Source organism: Musca autumnalis, unplaced genomic scaffold, assembly GCF_047663935.1.
Source record: "Musca autumnalis isolate F117 unplaced genomic scaffold, ASM4766393v1 scaffold_5, whole genome shotgun sequence".
Taxonomy (NCBI): Eukaryota; Metazoa; Arthropoda; class Insecta; order Diptera; family Muscidae; genus Musca; species Musca autumnalis.
In genome coordinates, this window is record NW_027412088.1 from 89538899 (window position 1) to 89562503 (window position 23605).

The 23605-nt window shown below is 35.9% G+C and overlaps 1 protein-coding gene across 1 annotated transcript in view; it reads left to right on the forward strand.

The window, feature by feature from the left end:
- Positions 1-13489, forward strand: part of Wnt2 (Wnt oncogene analog 2) — a 111641-nt gene extending 98152 nt beyond the window's left edge. Inside the window, exons 3-6 of the mRNA XM_073989139.1 lie at positions 8892-9109; positions 12282-12595; positions 12667-12854; positions 12936-13489. Of these exons, the coding sequence (XP_073845240.1) occupies positions 8892-9109; positions 12282-12595; positions 12667-12854; positions 12936-13230 (1015 nt within the window). The 3' untranslated portion in view covers positions 13231-13489. The remainder of the gene's footprint in view (positions 1-8891; positions 9110-12281; positions 12596-12666; positions 12855-12935) is intronic.
- Positions 13490-23605: the final 10116 nt, after the last annotated feature.

Genomic DNA, 23605 nt, shown 5'->3' on the forward strand with positions numbered 1-23605 from the left:
TAGATGGAAGACACGCATCAAGCGTGTTGGATGTACGATCGTTCCGAGGTGCAAACATAGACTCGGTCCACTACCTTGTTGAAGCAAAGATACGTACCAGATTAAACGTAGCAAACAGAGTGCGAACAGACACAACACGGAAGTTGGACATCGGAAAGCTGCAATCACAACAGATAGCCACAGCATATTCCACACAACTGGCTCAACTGCTTAATCAAAGCACTCCTCGTCCAGATAACATATCAGGACAATACCAAAACATTGCCCACTCCATGCAACAGTACAAAATCAGTACTTGGATACCAGAGACCTCCACCAAGTAATCCATGGTATGACCAGGAGTGTCGTGCTGCTACCGAAGAGAAAAATGCAGCATATAGGGCTACTTTACAATCAGTAGCAACGCGTAGCGCACGAGAGGTATCGGGAGAAAAGGAGAGAGGAGAAACGTATTTTCCGCAGGAAAAAGAGAGAGATGGAAAAGCGGGAGTGTGAACAAATCGAGATGTACAGGAGACAGAATGAAGTCCGAAAGTTCTACCAAAGAGTGAAACATAAAACTGATGGCTTTGGAACTGGCACATCCTCCTGTAGAGACCAGCGAGGTAATTTGGTAACTGATACAGATAGTGTGCTAAGGATATGGAAAGAACATTTTTCCAAACTGTTGGTATCCAATAGTAGCGAAGTCGACGAAGATACCACAGATCCGATCCCAGAAGATGGTATTGAATGTATACCACACGGCCAAGATGAGGTAAAGACAGAAATAAACCGGCTGAAGAATAATAAGGCAGCAGGAGCAGGAGGCGACACGCTGATAAGGTGTATTCATCAGGTAGTTAGTACCATCTGGCAGGAAGAACGAGTACCCGACGATTGGAACCTGAGCATCATGTGCCTTGTCCTCAAGTAAGGAGATAAGAACGTATGCTCTAACCATAGGGGCACAAGTCTTCTCCCTATTGCCTACAAGATAGTGTCAATGAAATAATTGGGCATATTAATGCGGCTTTAGACCTGGAAAATCCACCTGGCAACTCCAAGCCATATCTGAATTTGGTGTCCCTGCAAAGCTCTTTCTGCTTTGTAGAATGACATTAACTGATGCTCGGTCCTCAGTTAAAATAGGAAAGAACCTCTCCGAAGAGTGGGTCTGGCGTAAACGATTCCCGATTTTCAGTATTTTGAAGGTTTCAGCGTTATTATCGAATCGAAATGCATGACATTTGGCGTTTAGTTGTTGTTGAGGTTTTAAAACTTTCCACCAGAAATAAAGTTCCCTCCCGATTTTCGGTATTTTCAAAGTTTTAGCTTCTTATCAAATTAAACTGACTTATTTTTAGATTTAGGATACGATGGGGTTATAAAATATTCCAGAAGAAAATTCTTGGTATATGTATTGGTATGATTTTCGTTGGGGGTATAAAACTTTCCACCAGACATTCATTCATGACATTTTCAGTATTTTGAAGGTTTCAGCGGCATTATTAAATTGAAATGCATGAAATTTGGCATTAAGTCTTCGATGGGTGTATAAAACTTTGTCACAGAGATTTGTCGGTATATGTCCACGTGTTGATATAGCCACAACAGAATGGTATATTCCGATTTTATGTATTTTGAAGGTTTTAGTCACATTTTCTCACCAAATGGGCTATGAGGCTATAAAACTTTCTCTAAGAATTTTGTTTTGATATAGACACCATAGAATTGTACATCCCGATTTTCGCTATTTTGAAGGTTTTAATTTCATTATTACACTGAACCAGCTGAAAATTGGTATTTAGCCTTGTTTGTGGCTACAAATGGGTCCCTGGGTCGCTCTATTGTAAACTAGGGTTATATATTTTAAGCATTTTTTGCAAATATCAAAAATACCACTACATAGCTGTGTAGAGCATGTAAAAATATTAAGAAACGCGTTATCACATTTCCCTACCGTTAAAAAGTTTCCGCACCGATTACATACAACTTTCCCATTACAGTTGTCTCTTTTAGGTTTGGAATTATTATGACAAATCGTTATTAAATGAGCTATTTCTTATTGAAATTAAATATAATTTTCAATATCAAACCATTCTGTATAAGTTTAATACAGATTTTTGTCCATATCTCGTATATTAAATAAATGAAATAAATCATATGTATCCATAAAAATGTTTGTTCAAAAAATTAAAAACAACATTTTTACAAAGAAAAAATTATCCCAAAGTCTTTAGAAATCTATGTCGGTGCGAAAACAGTCTTCACTGAATCGGATTAAAATATGAGTTTTCGTTATCAGGGCAATATTCCGCACATGGTACAGGCGTGGTATTTTTCGTTTATAGCCCTATTGTAAACACATCATCCAAATGGAATGATTGTAAACTTGTATTTCGGATTCTGAAATAGAGGCCCAAATGCACCCAGCCTTATACGTGCTTGTGTGCTTCTATTAAACTATTATATTATCCCCAAATAAGCAAAACAAAATTCAATTCAAAATATAATTTACTTCAATGCAGCTCATGCTAGAGGCTATAAGAAGTTCTATCCGACCGAACATAACGCCTTTCGTACTTGTTTTTATTTTAGAGGCCCCTTTTCTAGCGTCCCAAATGTCCCCAGCCTGGCACATGCTGGTGTGCTTCTATTAAACTATTATATTATCCCCAAATAAGCCAACAACAAGTAATCATGAAGAGGTTTTTTCTTGTTAATCCAACGAACTGCTATGAATTTTATGTCACTTTTGATTCTAAGCAAAACTAAAGACATGACTTAATGTCAAATGACAAATTAGTTACAAACTAGCCGATCAAATATCGTTTAAGACAGAGAAGATTATTTACCAGATTTGATATCATGAGATAAGTTGAAATTAATTAAAGCTAACATATAGAGACAACTATGGAAAATTGTCAATGAATACATGGAAACTTTATTGAGATTGTGTGGAAGATAGACATAGAGACAAAGCCAACCACATACATATGTATATCATCCCATCAATTGGTAAAATGATTTTCAAAGAATAATTTTCAATGTCGAATTATTAACAAGGAAATAATAAGGCAATGCCCAATTTATTGTTTGCACTGTAATCTTCTTAAGTTTGATCCCTGTGGTTTTTCGCCTAAAAATTCCTATCATTCCATCAATATGACATATGCATTTCAATCCCCAACTTCACAGCATTCTCTTGCACCTAATGCATCCCTCCTACCACCACCATTAGTATGATTATTATTAGTACATTTTTTCTCTTGGTTTGTGGTTAAGGTAGCTGTTTTGACACAGCATGAAATCGTCATGTTAACGCATTAATCTTTAGAGAGTTAACTTACCACGCCATGGTTCAAATACAATAAACGTTTGTTTAACAATGGCAACAACAACAAAAACAAAAATATGTTAAAAATACAAACGACGTCGAATACAAAAAGGCGGCTAACAAAATAACAACCATTTTGTTGTAGAACGATCCATTGTTGTATTAGACTTTTTTCCAGCATTTGTTGTTTTTGTGAAAAACAAAAACAACTATAGATAAATGCCGCCAGCCTGAGGTTCATTCGTTCGTTCGCTGGTTCATTCATGAATTCATGACTTACCGCCAGCACCACCTCCACTAACAACGACTTCAATTACACGAAAAAAAAAACAGAAAAAACATAGTACCAACAAACAAGCCTCTCCAAGTCCAATTACTAGGGGGCGCAATAAAAATAACAGCAACAACAACAAAAGAACATAACAGATATCTAACCCATCATATGCTGCACATGTCCATTAGATGTGACACAGTATATCCAAAGAGAGTTTAGAAAAATATAAATTTGTATTGTTTAATAAAAAAAACTATTAAAACTAGCTAAAGGAAGGAGGGTCTATATAGGATTTTTATTGAGGTTACACTTTGCTGTCCATACTCAACCGATTTTTTAGTTGGTCTATTTTCGTTCATTCTCACAACAAAAGGTAGTCATAATTTTGGTAATATTGTTGCGGACTTAGCTTTAACTTAACTCCGTGTAGACGTTGTTTTATTTCCCGACACTATTTGTACCAAAACAAGTGGTACATTAAGTTCGGTCGGGCCGAACGTTTTATACCCTCCACCACAAATTTCAGCCATTTCGGTGGATTAATGTGGCCACAACATTCAAAATATCGAAAATCGGAACTTACCGTTCTATAGGGGCTATATGATGGCGCGGACCTATACCTACAACTTTCTGGGGGGTAGTTTTATATCCCCAACGAAGACTAAATACCAAATTTAAGCCATCTCGGTGTGATAATGAGGCCAAAATCTTCATAATACCGAAAATCGGGAGATATCGTCCTATGGGGGCTATATCAAAACGTGGACTTATATAAACATTTTATGGTAGAAATGTTTCTTAGCCTCTGGAAACACAAAATACAAAGTTGCAACCGATTCTGTTGTCAAATGGGACTAATACATTCAAAATATATTAAAATGACTCGTACTTTATATGGGGCGTTATATGGAGGCTATACCAAAACGTGGACCTATATAAACCAACTTTGGTAGGAACGTTTTTGGCCTCTGGAGACACAAAATACCAAATTACAACCAATTCGGTGCTAAAATGGGACAAATATCTTAAAAATTCCTTAAAACGACGACGCGTCACGCCTCATTTTGTATAGGGGCTATACGAAAGCGTGGACCTACATAGCCCACTTTCAATACCAAAAGTCCTACGTACAAATAATAGATTTTCCCAAAATTTCATCCACCTACGTCAATCCATTCGGACGCTAGAGTGATTTCCACAGACGGACAGACAGACAGACGGACAGACGGACGGACAGACGGACGGACATGGCTATATCGATGTAGAATTGCACGCTGATCAAGAATATATATAGTTTGTGGGGTCTACAACTATTATTTCGAGTAGTTACAAACGTAGTGACAAACTTATGGCCTGTTTCACTAAGACGATTCGAATTCAAATTCGTTCGAACTACTACCACATTTCAGTTTTATGAAAAATATATCATTCATTTTTGTTTTCAATCAAACAAATATTTATTACAATAACGAATCGTTTTAGAGAAACTGGCCATTAATATACCCCCATCCTATGGTGGAGGGTATAAAAAGGCTCGTTTAGACTTTATTTACAAAGCAAATAGCTTAACTCTCTAATAAGCACACAGCTTTACTTCTTCTCTAACTGGCAGTTTTAGTTCGCGGTCTGAGTTGCAACTGATTTATAACCTTCTCCGTTATTTATGCCCAATCGCTTCTCGTTACCGATAGTCCTAGACGAAAGATCTGTTAACATCCCGGAAATTTACAATACGCGGCAAATTTATGACTGTTGAGAAACGATTATTAAATTAAACATGGAAAGTAAGAACCTGAAAGGTAGAGAAAATTCTACACAGTAGTTGTTGTTGTAGAACTAGTGCAGCAATTTCTTAATAAAAATTTACGTTCCAACTCATATTTTTGAATTGACTGAAATTCATCTAAACTACCCTAAATCTATCAGTTACATTCATAATAATATTTTACGGACCCGACCGGCTTTTACTTGGCAAAGCACAGGACTTATCTTGGTTTCACTTTCATCTCAAGTGGACTCTAACTACCTAGTGGTGTCACTAGTGGGAACTGCCTCTAATACCCACTACTGATGGTGAGCTAATATGTGCCGGGTGTTCACCAAAAAGAACGATAAAAACGTGGGTTGGACACTCGACGCCCAACCAGTAATCCATCCCTATACAAAATATCTCACTATGAAAACAGAAAGAAAAACAAATCCCTCTAAAGATTACGACCCCCGCCATCGCTTTAAGGACCACGATCTGCTAACCTGCACATAGAATGCTTGGACTATTTAAAAAGAAATTGGAATTTACACAAAGTACAAGGTACAACAATTCGATGGATTGGAAAAGGCGTTAAACAACACCTTAATGTGACGCACTGCATTATAGCTGCCATGATATAAATCATGAATTTGATTACGGATTTATAGTCAGTCGGAGGTTAAAACATCTGATCTCCAGTTTCACCCCGATGGATGAAAGACTTAAAACAATTCGAAAAAACCCCAAATTCTTCAAGACAAGGACGAGCAGGCCAAAGATATATTTTACAAGCGCTTAGAAACGCAGAAAATGGGAATATCTTAGACCCAGCAATCGGGAGATTCAGCGGATTGAGATGGATAGGCTTCGCAGCGGTAAAAAACATAGTAGTTAACCCCATCACACCTACTCATCTCGACATTCATAAGGGTACTTACCTCTAACATGATCGAAAAACAATGTATCAAACTGATCACGTAGTGGTAGATGGAGGGCTTTCATCGAGCGTGTTGGATGTACGATCTTTCCGAGGAGCAAAAAAATGGTGGGATCAATCACTACCTTCTTGCAGAAAAGGTACGTACCCGATTAAACGAAGCAAATAAAGTACGAACAGACATAACATTGAAGTTGGACGTAGGCAAGCTGCAATCACAACAGATAGCCTCAGCATACTCCGCTCAACTTGTCCATTTGCTAAACGACAGCACTCCTCTTTCCGAAAACATATCAGTACAGTTGCAATGTACTTTCCATTGCATGGAAACAGCCATAGTATTCTCTACAATCAGCGGCTATAACGTGGTTTTCTTATCTGCTGGGGTATGTCCAGTCGCACTCAAGTTCTCTACAAAGACACAGTAAACTTTACGAATTAAATGACTAGTTCTTGCCTCTTTTTGGGATTAAATCAGATGCTTACATAATAGTATGTTTTGCTTCAATAAACTGCGAGGTATGGTACAGGTGGAGGTATGGGACAGGTGAGTCGGCTAACCGAACACAATATAATACTATTGTGTTTACTGCTACGAACTCGTACAAACTAGTAAGTACATCTAAAAACGGGGAACCGACGTTACTTGAGCGACAGAATGTCGAGGTATATATTTAGTCAAATTCTACATGTGCGACAGAAACTGGAAGTATCAGTGTGGAACAGTAAAAAAAAGTCTCAGTCTCCACAATGGATAGTCCTTCCAAAAATTTTGCAATGCAACTTCTTCCCCAGGTTTACCAGTAGCAAGACTCGGATGAGATGAGGTGAATGCGAGTTATTTCCGTTAAAGACGTTTGTGAAGTTGCAGTGAAGTGACAGATTTATGTCCGTGAACTTTTTGTAGCGTTACACAGCAACGCTTAGCTCACCAGATAGCCATCGATAGAAGAGGAAAATAAAAGAGATGGAAAAGCGGGAGTGTGAAAAAATCATGATGTACAGGAACCAGAATGGAGTCCGAAAATCTACCAAACAGTGTAGAGACGAATAAGGTAATTTGGTAACAGAGGCATCCAATACTAACGAAAACGACAAAGATACCATAGATCCAATCCCATAAAATGGTATTGAGTATATACCGGCCGGCAAGATGAGTTAAAGACAGAAATAAACCGGCTGAGGAATAATAAGGCTGAAGAATAATAAGCCGATGGCTTCCGGCGGAGCTGTTCAAAACCAGAGGCGACACACTGATAAGGTGTATGCATCATGTGCAGGGGATCACGTACCCAACGATTGGAACCGGAGCATACTGTGTCTCGTCCACAAGAAAAGAGATAAGACAGTGTGCTCCAACTATAGGGGTATACGTTGGCTCTCTCAAAAAAATCCTTACTAAATAACGGGTTTTTATAGTACTTTTTGGTAGTCGTACCTACATAGAAAACCCCCTACTAACCCATTATTTTAACAAGGGGATTGAATTACTAGTTATTCTATGGCCACTAGAATAAGTAGTTATTCTGTGGCCAATAGATGTTGAAAAATAAGCTAAACAAATTTTTATTTTTAGAACAGTTGAAGTCGAATTTGTTTTCATTTTCACTTCATATTTGTATTTTATTTAGCTCTCTGCTGCATTTGATCATGCTAACTTTTGATTTGTAGTCGAACACACTACACACTATGCCACGGTTAAGAACATTGAGGGTAGTTTAAACGCTTACATGTGCGCCACCACCTGTTTTTTTATTTTGTAAACAAAAAAATCGCGTGCAGACGGTGAACGTTCAACACACAACCATATGATTTATAGTCGGACAAACACGCCCTGTGCCACCGTACTCATAACTTTGTAAGAAGTAATATAAGTAGTTAGTTTTGTTTACATTTCATTGTAATGGGATACATAATGACTAACGAATCCGAATTTTTGCTGGCTAATTATTCCATTTTCTTCAATACAACTCGTGGTGGATGGTATAAAAAGTTCGGCCGACTGAAATTACCTCGTTTTTTACTTGCTTGTTTTAACACCTTCTGCATGAACTTCAATTGTTTTTTTATTTTGAAACACTGTTCTGTTAAAATATGAAACCGTTTCTTATTGTTCGGGAACACACGAAAAAAAAAATAAAACAAAAACTATTGGAGCAGCCAGCCACATAGCTGGTAGTCGTAATAACGTTAAATATATGACTCTAGTATTGTTTAGCAGCTTTGTGTGTGGGTTTTAATTATTTGAAGGCATATTTATCACCAAATGAATGAACGGACGAACAAACGACGAACGAGCCAACAACCGAACGTCAATGAATTGAATTTGAAAATACAATGGAACACTAATATTTTACCCATGCTTCATATCTGATCTTGTGGATGGGATGTTTGATAGTTGGGTCATAACATCTTCCCAATAACCAGCAAACAAAAAAAAAACCGGCAACGAATCGAAACAATTGATGATTTGTCATTCGGAAATGCTGTTGTCGTTTTTTTGTGGTTGTAATTTTTCTTATTGTTGTTGTTATTATTATTGTCTAGTATAATGTCATTATTGTAACGCTTATTAACAAATTGTTTTCGATTTCGATTAATTATTTGTCAGATTAGTATCCAGTTTTACATCATCACTTTTGTGTGCTCGCATACCTGGTCTAACGCCCCAGCAACGACAGCTATGCTCTGAATCACCGGATGCATTTATTGCATTGGGCGAGGGTCATCAATTGGGTGCCCATGAGTGCCAATATCAGTTTAGGGGACATCGTTGGAATTGTTCGGAGGTGTGGAAGAAAGATGTCTTCGGACATGTTATGTTTGTTGGTAAGTGTACAACAAAATTATTTTAAAAATAATTAGAATTATATAATTTCCGCACTCAGCAGTTGAGTACACATATTCGTTAGAAAATTTCTTTCGTTCTCTGCTGCTGAGTACCAATTTTCGTTAGAAAATTTTTCCTGTACTCAGCGGCTGATTACAAATTTTCGTTAGAAAATTTTTCCTGTACTCAGCGGCTGAGTACAAATTTTCGTTAGAAAATTTTTCCTGTACTCAGCGGCTGAGTACAAATTTTCGTTAGAAAATTTTTCCTGTACTCAGCGGCTGAGTACAAATTTTCGTTAGAAAATTTTTCCTGTACTCAGCGGCTGAGTACAAATTTTCGTTAGAAAATTTTTCCTGTACTCAGCGGCTGAGTACAAATTTTCGTTAGAAAATTTTTCCTGTACTCAGCGGCTGAGTACAAATTTTCGTTAGAAAATTTTTCCTGTACTCAGCGGCTGAGTACAAATTTTCGTTAGAAAATTTTTCCTGTACTCAGCGGCTGAGTACAAATTTTCGTTAGAAAATTTTTCCTGTACTCAGCGGCTGAGTACAAATTTTCGTTAGAAAATTTTTCCTGTACTCAGCGGCTGAGTACAAATTTTCGTTAGAAAATTTTTCCTGTACTTAGCGGCTGAGTACAAATTTTCGTTAGAAAATTTTTCCTGTACTCAGCGGCTGAGTACAAATTTTCATTAGAAAATTTTTCCTGTACTCAGCGGCTGAGTACAAATTTTCGTTAGAAAATTTTTCCTGTGCTCAGCCGCTGAGTACAAATTTTCGTTAGAAAATTTTTCCTGTACTCAGCTGCTGAAAATTTTTACTCAGCCGCTGAGTACAAATTTTCTTTCGAAAATTTTTCCTGTACTCAGCCGATGAGTACGATTTTTCGTTAGAAAATTTTTACTCAGCCGTTCGTTAGAACATTTTTCCTTTACTCAGCCGATGAGTACGATTTTTCGTTAGAAAATTTTTCCTGTTCTCAGCTGCTGAGTACAAAAATTTCCTTTAGAAAATGTTTCCTGTACTCAGCTGCTGAGTACAAAAATCTTCGTTAGAAAATTGTTTGCGTACTCAGCTGCTGAGTACAAATTTTCGTTAGAAAATTGTTTGCGTACTCAGCTGCTGAGTACAAATTTTCGTTAGGAAATTGTTTGCGTACTCAGCTGCTGAGTACAAATTTTCGTTAGAAAATTGTTTGCGTACTCAGCTGCTGAGTACAAATTTTCGTTAGAAAATTGTTTGCGTACTCAGCTGCTGAGTACAAATTTTCGTTAGAAAATTGTTTGCGTACTCAGCTGCTGAGTACAAATTTTCGTTAGAAAATTGTTTGTACTCAAAAATTTTCGTTAGAAAATTGTTTGCGTACTCAGCTCCTGAGTACAAATTTTCGTTAGAAAATTGTTTGCGTACTCAGTTGCTGAGTACAAATTTTCGATAGAAAATTGTTTGCGTACTCAGCTGCTGAGTACAAATTTTCGTTAGAAAATTGTTTGCGTACTCAGCTGCTGAGTACAAATTTTCGTTAGAAAATTGTTTGCGTACTCAGCTGCTGAGTACAAATTTTCGTTAGAAAATTGTTTGCTGCTGAGTACAAATTTTCGTTAGAAAATTGTTGGCGTACTCAGCTGCTGAGTACAAATTTTCGTTAGAAAATTGTTGGCGTACTCAGCTGCTGAGTACAAATTTTCGTTAGAAAATTGTTGGCGTACTCAGCTGCTGAGTACAAATTTTCGTTAGAAAATTGTTTGCGTACTCAGCTGCTGAGTACAAATTTTCGTTAGAAAATTGTTTGCGTACTCAGCTGCTGAGTACAAATTTTCGTTAGAAAATTGCTTGCGTACTCAGCTGCTGAGTACAAATTTTCGTTAGAAAATTGTTTGCGTACTCAGCTGCTGAGTACAAATTTTCGTTAGAAAATTGTTTGCGTACTCAGCTGCTGAGTACAAATTTTCGTTAGAAAATTGTTTGCGTACTCAGCTGCTGAGTACAAATTTTCGTTAGAAAATTGTTTGCTGCTGAGTACAAATTTTCGTTAGAAAATTGTTGGCGTTCTCAGCTGCTGAGTACAAATTTGCGTTAGAAAATTGCTGCTGAGTACAAATTTTCGTTAGAAAATTGTTTGCGTACTCAGCTGCTGAGTACAAATTTTCGTTAGAAAATTGTTTGCTGCTAAGTACAAATTTTCGTTAGAAAATTGTTTGCGTTCTCAGCTGCTGAGTACAAATTTTCGTTAGAAAATTGTTTGCGTACTCAGCTGCTGAGTACAAATTTTCGTTAGAAAATTGTTTGCGTACTCAGCTGCTGAGTACAAATTTTCGTTAGAAAATTGTTTGCGTACTCAGCTGCTGAGTACAAATTTTCGTTAGAAAATTGTTTGCGTACTCAGCTGCTGAGTACAAATTTTCGTTAGAAAATTGTTTGCGTACTCAGCTGCTGAGTACAAATTTTCGTTGGAAAATTGTTTGCGTAAAAATTTTCGTTAGAAAAAATGTCCTGTACTCAGCTGCTGAGTACAAATTTTCGTTAGAAAAAATTTCCTGTACTCAGATGCTGAGTACAAATTTTCGTTAAAAAAAAATTCCTGTACTCAGCTGCTGAGTACAAATTTTAGTTAAAAAAAAGTCCTGTACTCAGCTGCTTAGTACAAATTTTTGTTAGAAAAAATTTCCTGTACTCAGCTGCTGTGTACAAATTTTCGTTAGAAAAAATTTCCTGTACTCAGATGCTGAGTACAAATTTTCGTTAGAAAAAATTTGCTGTACTCAGCTGCTGAGTACAAATTTTCGTTAGAACAAATTTCCTGTACTCAACTGCTGAGTACAAATTTTCATTAAAAAATTTTTCCTGTAATCAGCAGCTGAGTACAAATTTTCCTTAAAAATTTTTTCCTGTACTCAGCAGCTGAGTACAAATTTTCGTTAGAAAATTTTTCCTGTACTCAGCGGCTGAGTACAAATTTTCGTTAGACATTTTTTCCTGCTCTTACTCAACAGCTGATTGAGTACAAATTTTTGTTAGGAAAGGAAAGCTGCGGAGTGCTAAGTTTCATTGAATAAATGTAGTACTCAGAGACTGCGTTCAAATTTATTAGCTCTCAGCTGCTGAGAAAAATTAGCTTAAGACCATTTTGTAAATAAATTTTAATGATCGTTCTTTTTTACCCCCATAGGATCTCGTGAGGCTGCCTTCACCTATGCCATAGCAAGTGCAGGAGCAGTTCATGCTGTGACAGCGGCATGTGCCCGTGGTAATATCACACTGTGTGGCTGCGATGTGCGGCATAAACCCACATCAACGCGGCGTGATATTCAAGCTGAGTTTGAGAGTGGTGTTGGCGCTGGCCAACAGCCATGGAAGTGGGGTGGTTGTTCGGCGGATATTGAATTTGGCATGAAATTTGCCCGTAAATTCTTAGATGCCCGAGAAATTGAGGGTGATGCCCGAAGTCTTATGAATTTGCACAACAATCGAGCCGGAAGAAGGGTAAGATAGCATAAATTTTCTTCTTAGTATGTATGTCATGTGTAATTTTCAAATATTTCCTACCCTTACAGCTGGTGAAAAATCTCTTAAAAACTGATTGCAAATGTCATGGAGTCAGTGGGTCTTGTGTCATGAAGACCTGTTGGAAGAGTTTACCCTCATTTCGTGTTGTGGGCGATGTACTAATGAAGAAATACAATAAAGCCAAAATTGTTCAAGCCGCCAAAGGCAAAAATGGACTGAAACTAGTTTTAAGCAAGTAAGCTGACAGTGCAAACGTTTTCGTTTAATAGCATGTTGTAACTAATTTTGAATTTTCTTTTTTTTTTTTCCTTTTTAGAAAAAATCGTGCCGGCAAGGTGATGAATTATCCCAAACGCATGGATTTGGTGTATCTGCAAGCGTCGCCCAATTACTGTGAACGCAATTTACAGGAGGGCGTTTTAGGCACTCAGGGTCGTGTCTGTAATCGCACCTTGCATGGTTTTCAAAGCTGTGATTTGCTCTGTTGTGAGCGTGGCTATAATACCCAACAGATACGACGCACCACCCAGTGTCGCTGTCAGTTTATATGGTGCTGTACGGTGCAATGTGATGTCTGTGAAGAGAACTATGAAGAGTTTACCTGTAAATAATTTTGAAAATAGAAAAACGAAAACAAATAGCATAGTGTAAGAAAACTAAATGGAAGGAAGAGCGACAAAAAAACTTAAATCTCATTAAGATTGCAGTGGGTTAAATGCTGGGAAGTTAAAACGTAAAAAGGAATCATAATTACTCTATGGAACGGAATTGGTACTAGGTGTTAAATGCGCTAATGGACTACTTGTTTGGTGGATTTTCTTTGGGTTTATGACAACAGGTGTGAAATAGTAAAGCCAATAATTTTTATTTTATTTTTAGACCTTGCAGGACCACCCTGCCGATTTCACAGACTTATGGAACGATGTGGGTGGTTAGTGACAGATTGAGAACATTAGACAGATACACGACTCCCGGCTCATCCACCTGTTTCAGCATTACCATGGTGATTCCATTCATTGTAAATTGTGGTGGTTTATCCTGATGCGACGTAGTACTCCTCTCTTCGTCCTGTCACTTCCGGGTCGCTCGACAAACTGTCTGGGATCGCTGGGCTATGCACGACGAAGCTCATCACTCTCATTCACTAATGCCGTCGCCTTACTGGGAAGTTTTGTCTCACTTCGAGTATTTGACCAGCAGGTATATGGCAGGTAGCTACAGAAGTGGTGATGTCTCAGAACATCCTTTTTGCTAGACGAACATCAGAAGAATTGGACAGATCTCTGAACCGGAGATTAGTGAACTCTCTGAAACCAGGCCAGCTTTCCCATGATTGATGAAATTGCGGCGTTCAGACGTGATGAAATCGGGTGGTCTTTTGATGGAGACAATTATGGTTAGATGTTCTGTTCTAAGGGAAATGGCGGGTTGCCAGGTAACGTCATTTGTCAGACCAGGAGCTCAATTCTGTTTCTAGGAAAATGTGAAATGAACAATTTTATAAAGTCAGTAGTTACACGCGCCAAATTTGCGGTAAAGAAAATTGAGAGGAAAGAGCCCCTCTATACTCTTTCCTCCCCGCTCTCACACAAAAACTCATTTGTTTACCGGAAATAAGTGTCAAATGAAAAAATGATACATGATATACCCTTCATCATAGTATGGAAGTATATATGTATATTCTTGATCAGAATAAAATTCTAAGACGATCTAGCCGTCTGTAGTGGGGATTGGTCCACGTTTTGGTATAGGACACATATAACGGTACCTCCCGATTTAAAGCATTTTAGCTACGTTTTTGACCGAATTAGGTGAAATTTGACATTTGAGGTTTTTAACGACCAAAAAAACGTCTATGCTTAAAATTGTCAAGATGGGTCCACGTTTAGGTATAGCCATCATATAAGGATACCTCCTGATTTAAGGTATTTTAAGGGTTTTAGCTACATTTTCTGATCTAATTAGCTGAAATTTGACAGATGAGGTTCCCAATGCTCAGAAAACTTATCCACTAGTAATTGCCAAGATGAGTTCACGTTTAGGTATAGCCTCCATATAACGATACCTCCTGATGTAAGGTATTTTAAGGGCTTTAGTTAAATTTTCTGACCGAATTAGCTGAATTTTGACAAATTATGTTCCCAATGACCAAAAAACTTATCAACAAAAATTATGAAGATAGTTCTATGTTTTTATAGCCCCCATATAACGGCACTTCCAGATTTAAGGTATTTTGGGGATTTTAGCCAAATTTTTTGACCGAACTTGCTTTAATTTTACACATTAGGGTTTCTCCACCAAAAATCGTTAACATAGGTCCATGTTTTGGTATAGCTCCCACCATATAACGGTACCCCCGATTTTCGGTAGTTTGAGGATTTAAGCTACAATTTTTCGTCCACATAGTAGGTCTATTTTTTTGTATATCTCCCATATAATGTTACCAAAAGATTGAAGAAACTTTTAGCTACATTTTTTGACCAAATTTAGGCATTTGGGGTATTAGGGGCATTTGGTCGAACAATTTTTGCATCTAATAGGAAACTAATTATTCCATTTTAGTTCAGAATATTTTATGGTGGAAGGTATAACAAGTTCGGCCGAGCTTAATGTTTTTACTTGTTATTCTTTGTTTGTTTTTTCATAATGCTATGTTTTTTTAAAGGGGTGGGTTATGAGCCGAACGCCGAACAAAAGTTTTTAACGTTCTTATGTGTGAACGCGCGGAACATGTTAGCTCGCTACTTTTAACAGGTTTTAAATATAGCACCAAATACGCTATATCCGTAAAATTTGTATGAGATTTGGAATAAGTGCGAAATACATTTGCCAAATTATAGTGAAATCGGTACAGATTTGGATGAAATTTGCAAAATGTGCTGGAATTCGGTCTTGAAAAAATTTGACGAATTATATTGAAATCGTGATGATGGACTTTTATCTTTCCCTTAATGTATTTTAATTTCCTCAGTAATGGCCCACCGATTTTTGGCATATAAATCTCCCAAAAAGTACAACTATATGGCCACAAATAACTCCATATTGCCAATAAATCAACTTATGCTTAGAAAATCCCAAAAATTATTAGGCACTATTGAAAAAGTAAATTTAAGACACATGGCATTGTTAATTAAATTATCATACTACACAAGAAATCCATTATTTATTTCATGACACCTGACATTGTTACACAGTGTTAATTTAATAATTCCCATAGAAGAATTTCCAGCTTATCTAGAAATTATCAAAAATTCACTTACCGGGCAAACCACATGCAATCTTAAAACAGGCTAGAAAATTGTAAAATATAAACCACATTTTCAACTTTAGATAAGATTTATAGATGTAATAACCATTTAACATACAAATAAACAAAAAATGAACAAATTTACATTAAAGTTATGGATAAATTAAATTATTTATGAATCGCTACGTTTTTAGTTAAAATTACATTTTAATGCCACTTAGTTGCCACAAGTAAAGATAGTTGTATTTGTATGTATTTTAAATAGCGCACACGCACACACATAAACAAACAATGTAAAAAGTGAACAATTAACACGTAATATTAATAAAAATAAAATGTAAATATCTATATTTTTGTATTTATAAAATAACAATAAAACAATAAAAATTTAATTGAAATTTAAATTGCTCTGAATTGTTTCTCATTATTTATGTAATGCATTGGCATGGCGAGGTAAGAAGGTATAAATGAATGACCGAATGAATGGCTGCTTGATTGCTTCGATAATAAATTTCAAAATATTGCAAAAAAAATTATAATTCTAAATAAAATAACTACGAACAGCACTTAGTGCTATCGATAAGCGTTGAATTTCAAAAGAATTATTTATAATTTCAAATAGGTTTCAATGTAAAGACGGTGAACTTCTTAATAAAACTGTCATTTCAATTATTTGTAATCTGATATTCGTCAATAAAAGAGGTGTCGATTGTCTTGTTAAATGGATACATTTTAAGCGATGTTACTAACATTTTAATGGGAAAACGCCTCCAGATTAAAAGAAAATTGTGATTTGTAGCTTTGATATTTTAATTTTTATTCTATTTTATTTAAATAATTCAATCGACACCCTTTGGCCACAAAAATGCAAAATTAATAATTTGCATTTTAAATTGTAAGTATTGATTATTACACTGTGCCACGAAATTTAATTTTATACCCTCCACCATAATATGGAGGGTATAATTAAATTTGTCATTCCGTTTGTAACACATCGAAATATTCCGTCCGTCTGTTGAAATCAAGGTACAGCTCGAAATTTTTAAGATAGAGCTTTGTAATCAGTCGCTGAAGTTTCTATTACTCCTAGGATGTATCGGTCCACGTTTTGATATAGCCCCCATAGAACGGTACCACCCGATTTTCCGAATTTTGAAGGTTTTAACCACATTATCACACCGAAATGGCTGAAAATTTGTACTAAGTCTTCGTTGGGGGTACAAAACTTTCCGCCAGAAATTTGTCGGTATAGGTCCACGCCTTCATATAGCCCCCATAGAACGTTCCTCCCGATTTTCGGTTTTTTGAAGGTTGTGGCCTTAATATTCCTATTAAGTATTCGCTGGGGGTATAAAACTTTCCCCAGAAACTTGTTGGTATAGGTCCACGCCTTAGTATAGCTCCCATAGAACGGTACCTCCCTATATCCGGTATTTTGAATGTTGTGGCCTTAATATTCCTCAGAAGTGCCTGAAATTTGGTATTAAGTATTCGCTAGGGTATAAAACTTTCGCCCAGAAATTTTTCGGTATAGGTCCACGCCTTCATATAGCCCCCATAGAACGTACCTCCCGATTTTCGGTGTTTTGAAGGTTGTGGCCTTAATATTCCTCAGAAGTGGCTGAAATTTGGTATTAAGTATTCGCTGGGGGTACAAAACTTTCCCCAGAAACTTGTTGGTATAGGTCAACGCCTTAGTATAGCCCCCATAGAACGGTACCTCCCTATATCCGGTATTTTGAAGGTTGTGGCCTCAATATTCCAGCGAAATGGCTGATATTTGGTATTTAGTCTTTACTTGGGGTACTAAACGTTCCGTATGAAATTTGCCGGTATAGGTCCACGCCTTAGTATATTCCCCATAGAACGGAACCTCCGTATATCCGGTATTTTGAAGGTTATGGCCTCAATATTCCAGCAAAATGGATGAAATATGGTATTTAGTCCTTACTTGGGGTATTAAACGTTCCGTATGAAATTTGTTGGTATAGGTCCATGCCTTCGTATACCCCCCATAGAACGGTACCTCCTGATTTTAAAGGTTTTAGCCTCATTATCACACCGAAATGTGGAACATAGTCTTCGTTAGGGGTATAAAATTTTCTCCCAGAAATTTATAGGTCCATGCCTCCATATAGTCCCCATAGAACGGTACCTCCCGATTTTCGGTATTTTGAAAGTTGTGGCCACAGCATGTCATCGAAATGGCTGAAATTTAGTGTTTAGTCTTTGTTGGAGGTAAAAGTCTGTCTGAATGAAATTCGTTGGTATACGTGCACGTCTCGATATAGCCCCCATAGAACGGTCCCTCCCGATTTTCGTAATTCTGAAGGTTGTTAATCTTCCATGTTGTTATAAAATATTGATTTCAGGTATTTTGAAGGTTTTACCGAAATATCGGAAATTTGGTATTTACCCCCTGTTTTTGTAACTATTTTTTGTTCGTTCGTCTATATTCGTAATAATTTGGGCATCTATAGCTCAGCCCCTAGATGACATACAGACCTAATTCTTCGTAGACACGTTCTATACATAGTTAAGAATTCCTCATTCAAAAATCAGCGTTTCACATTTGCGCTAAGGCGAGTAAATCGATCTACAAATTTTGACAATTCGTGTGAGAACAATAAAATTTGTTACAAAAACTGGGGGTTAGTCTTCTTTGAGTCTAAAACTTTCTGTCAGAAAATTGTAGGTATAGAACGACGTTTTGGTATAGCCCCCTTGGGCTAATTGTTCCATTTTACTTCAATACAACTCGTGGTGGAGGGTATAACAAGTTCGAACTGGTCGAACTTAATGCCGTTCTTATTTGTCTTTTAAATTATAGGAAAAAGGGATAGGTTATGAAAGTGTAGCTAAAAACATGAGTTACGTGTTTTTAAGTTAAGTTCCGCCTATTTCTAGTTATTAATATTCGAGTTCAGATATCTTGGAATCCTTGCATTTTAGGTATATAGTGTCTTTGACTGAGGAGGTGATGGGAAATATTTTTGATAAAAATATTAACCATCATATGGTTCATCAAAGGGGTCCTTTTTGGTCCTTTTTTTAGAAAATCGTTGAATAACTCCTTTAAAATATGATCATATCAGATCAAAATATTCTACAAAATTATTCGTCATAAAATTTTACTATATGTGTGAGAATACACCAAATCTGTAAATCCTATCCAATCGCCTGTAACCTCTAAAAACACGTTTTAGCGTTATAGCCGTACTTCATCTGAATTTATTCAAAATTGTCCCACAAAACATAGTTTTAGAGGGATGACGTCAAATAAAACAAGTAAAAAAGTATCAGTCGGCTTTGCCGACAGAGATATACCCTCAGCCTATGTGAATTGAAAATTTCATCTACGGAAGGATCGAATGTATTAACCCTCCGTCATGCACATGTATCTGGCCAGATATTTTACGAATTCAACTGCGATTTAAATATATTTCTGATTTAGCTAGGGGTTTGAGTCTCCAGGTACCCTCTACAAATATTGTAAGGTATCGTTTTATGAAAAAAACACTTTAAAAAAACAACAACAATCAAAATTTATGTAGATTTTTTCATCTATACATCGTATACGTAGCGCATGTATCTGACCAGATACACACACATTTTGCTCCAATCCGCTATGCCTACAACATTCGAAATCAGATTATACATGTTTTAGTTGCTTACCTGAAGCTTTGTGAGACTTTTTTAATTAAGAATTAATTAAAACTTACTTTATAACTACTAAATTTAATTGAAATGAACTTTATACCAATTCTTGTTATTTTTTTGAAATTACGAGTAAACACAAAAATACAATTTTTCTTGTTTTATTTCTCATCTTTTTTACACGGGTTAAGCATGTACTAAGAACAAAAAAGTGAAAATATATATCTGCCTGGCGTGATAACAATACAAAAATATAATATTATCACTAAAATAGCATATTTTTCGTATAAATGTACTGAAATACATACTGTATCTGGCCAGATACATGCGCTACGTACGTGACTATTGGAATATGTGCATGACGGAGGGTTAAGGGTCTTTTCAGAATTTTAGTACCCTTTTTGGACATTTAAACTTGCCGACAAAAATGTGGATTACTTTCAAAAGTGTTGCGGAGGAAGTGGACCAACATAGTCTATTTTGGAAGTGGATCTTATTTTAGAGTCATATTTTTTTGATAGATATCGCGCCCACTAGTACAATCTTTGAACAGACCCTAAACTGCACTTAGACACAAATGTTGATCTTTTGTAGGGGAGATCCCCTAAGGAGAAGATTGATATCGGCCATGTTCGAAGTTAAACTAAATATGAGCAAAATATTAGGAGATCCCAAGTTTGGACCAAATTGGTTGTCCCGTTCAAGATATACCGTGCATACCATTTTAGTGAAATTTTTTTAATATTGGGGGGAAATACCGGAATTTGTTGCCCATTTTCGAACTGAAACTAAGTTAGGACAAAAAATGATGAAGTCCAAATTTTGGACCAAATCGGTTGATCAGTTCGGTTCAGTTCGAGAAATATAGTGCTCTCCAGCGACTACATATGGTGCCAAGGGATTTTTACACTTTTTACACCTTTCGGGCTGTTTTCTCAAAATGTACGGACTTGCCCCCGAAAAAACTTTTGCCGTCGTAATTGAGGCAGCGAATGCAAGTTGCTTCAACAGAAATCAAAGTGATTCGAGAGCAGGGCCCTATTCCACGAAACAACTTATCGCTTTTCATTTTGCACTTATCAAAAAGTAGTTATTTTGAAAAGTGATAACCCTTTTTTGTTCCACAAAATTACTTTTCAATTTCCCTTGCACTTAGCAAATTTGTCTATCACTGTTCTTTTAGCACAGTTGTTGTGCTCTCTTGCTCAATTTTTCCGCCATCTTGGTAAGTCTCTCAGTTCTCTTGCAAAGTGTGAATGATATTTGTTCCACAGAACGTTTTATCATCTTTGCATTAAATAAGACATGTAAAATTGAGACGAGCGAAAAAATGAAAAGAAACTGATATTATTAAAAGTAAATAAAATAAAATTAAATTAAACAAATTAAATTAAACTGAAATAAAATGAAACAAAATAAAATAAAATAAAATAAAATAAAACAAAATAAAATAAAATAAAATAAAATAAAATAAAATATAATTAAATAAATAAAATAAAATAAAATAAAATAAAATAAAATAAAATAAAATAAAATAAAATAAAATAAAATAAAATAAAATAAAATAAAATAAAATAAAATAAAATAAAATAAAATAAAATAAAATAAAATAAAATAAAATAAAATAAAATAAAATAAATTAATATGAAATAAAAATAAAATAAAATAATTTTAATAAAGATTAAATAATAATTAAATGAAACAAATTAAAATAAGATCAAAATAAATCAAATGAAGTAAAATAAAATAAAAAATAAAATGAAATAAATTAAAATATAAATAAAAATAAAACAATATAAAACAAGTAAGCAAAGGCTATAGTCGGACGGGGCCGACCATGTGATACCCTACACCACAACCTCTAGGAATTAGCTAAGTGCAACCGCCTTGTACGCTGAATCAAATTTTCAACGTGGCAAAATACCCCTTAATAATGTAGGCGATATTTCCTGAGTATTTCAGCCATGAAAAACGTCTCTACAAGTGGCAACTTAGCACACGCCGTTCGGACTCGGCGATAAAAACTTGGCCAGATATCAATAACATAATATGAATCTATGATATAAGAGAAGCCTCCCTTGTTCCTACTGGGATGTTTGTGGAAAAATATTCAAAAATTGGAAAATTCACATTGATTAGCCCCTCCTGCTAAATCTCCAAATTGTCTTTAAATATCAGGTTCCTTTTTGGAATAACCTAAAATAAATAAATATACATATATACAATGCAATTTGCTACATCTCTGATATTTGATAGTTAATTGTGGGTATATATTGTGATATCAAAAATATATTTTATAACAATGAATAGAAATTCAAATAATTTGCATGCAATCAAATGTATAAATCCCAAAATTATTCATATTCAATTACACACCAAAGAAGATAGTATAAGTCAGCTGCGTTAACGACCTCTGCCTCAGGTTTCTTGCCTGTTTTTCAGGGTTTCTTGGAGCTTTTAGGCCATAATCTCAGGAAATATAGACTTGCTATTGCAATTGTACCATCGAAAAGGGGACCGCAAAGACAATCTGCTGAAAAAAATCAAAACGATTCGAGAGGACTCTTAAATTTCACTTTTCCGAATTTTGCATATAGTCTTACCCAGTCTATCGATCGATTGCTCACTTCGCCAGTTAAAATTCACACAATTTTTCGAAAAAAAAATTTGAACTTTTGTGGGGGATGTGTGGACCTATATAGCCTATATTCGAACTTAAACTAGGTTTGGGCAAAATATTTCGAAGTATAAAATTTTCGTGCCCACTAGCCAGGTAGACAGTAAGAGACAGATGAACGGACTGGGCTAAATAGACTCCAAATTGTCTAAAACAAATTTCGTCCAAACATACTTGGGGTCTAAAACCATTATTTCGATGAGACACATCTTTGGTCGTATTTTGTATGTATCCCCTTTACTGTAAATCCTGAGGTATAAAATAAGTGGCGAGGCGACCCAATGCTGCAATATTTGTATAAAACATCCAATTGGACCATTTAACTGAAAATTTCTCTGTCATGATATCGACAATTTGTAGCATGGGAGGAAATTGTGGTTCTCTACAGAAACCCCATTACATATTATGCAGTAGGCCCGTTATCTAGCAGACACATTATTGCAATTTGGATCAAGGGAAAGGTCAGTAGTTCTTTTTCCATATGTACGCTACTTTTCCGGTATATGCCCTCCAGGAATTACAATATGGACCAAAAATAAAATTTGTAAATTTTTCATACAAAAGTAATGGTCTATATCACCCGCTAAATAATATCAGATCATCATGCAAAATTATAGGCATTTTCTTCATCCTAAACTCTTACCTCGTGCGAAATTTCGTGACTATTGAGCTATAATTGCTACCTCTAGCGTGTTTATGATTACACTACCAACAAAAAACTGGATGTATAAGGCTGTAACTCTGTTATCTGATCACGTACATCAACATAATTGACATCAATGGAAAGGTCAAGAGATCGTCTTCCAAATACATCTCACGAGGGAGGAATGTGTCTTTCAGGAACAAAGATATAAGATGCATATTCAAAATTCTCATAATTTTCACACAAAAGTTGTGGTCCATTTAACCCTCTAAATATTATCGCCATCTCAAATTGCAAACTTCTTCTTTGTCATATACTCTTACCTTAGTTAAAATTTCGAGGCGATCGGACTATTATTGCGACCTACAGAGCAGCTACAAAATCGGATAAAAGTTAAGTTTTTGGTCCATTTCACAAATATTATAAATATTTCACGATCATCATCAATTAAAATAGCGATCTATTCTGATGTGAAACCGACCTCCATACAAAATTTCGTGACGATCGGTCCATTATTGCGACCTGTAGTTTGATTACAATTTATAATGGACAGACGGACACACATCTCAAAATCGCTTTATCTCGCCGAGATATGAAGATTGGTATACCACATTGGGGGTCTCAGACGAATATTTCGCGGTGTTACATGAATTTTTACCAAAACAAACTTATAATACCCTTTCCACATAGTGGTGTAGGGTATAATGAAGTGAAATAAAATAATATTAAGTGAAATAAAGTAAAGTAAATTGAAATAAAATA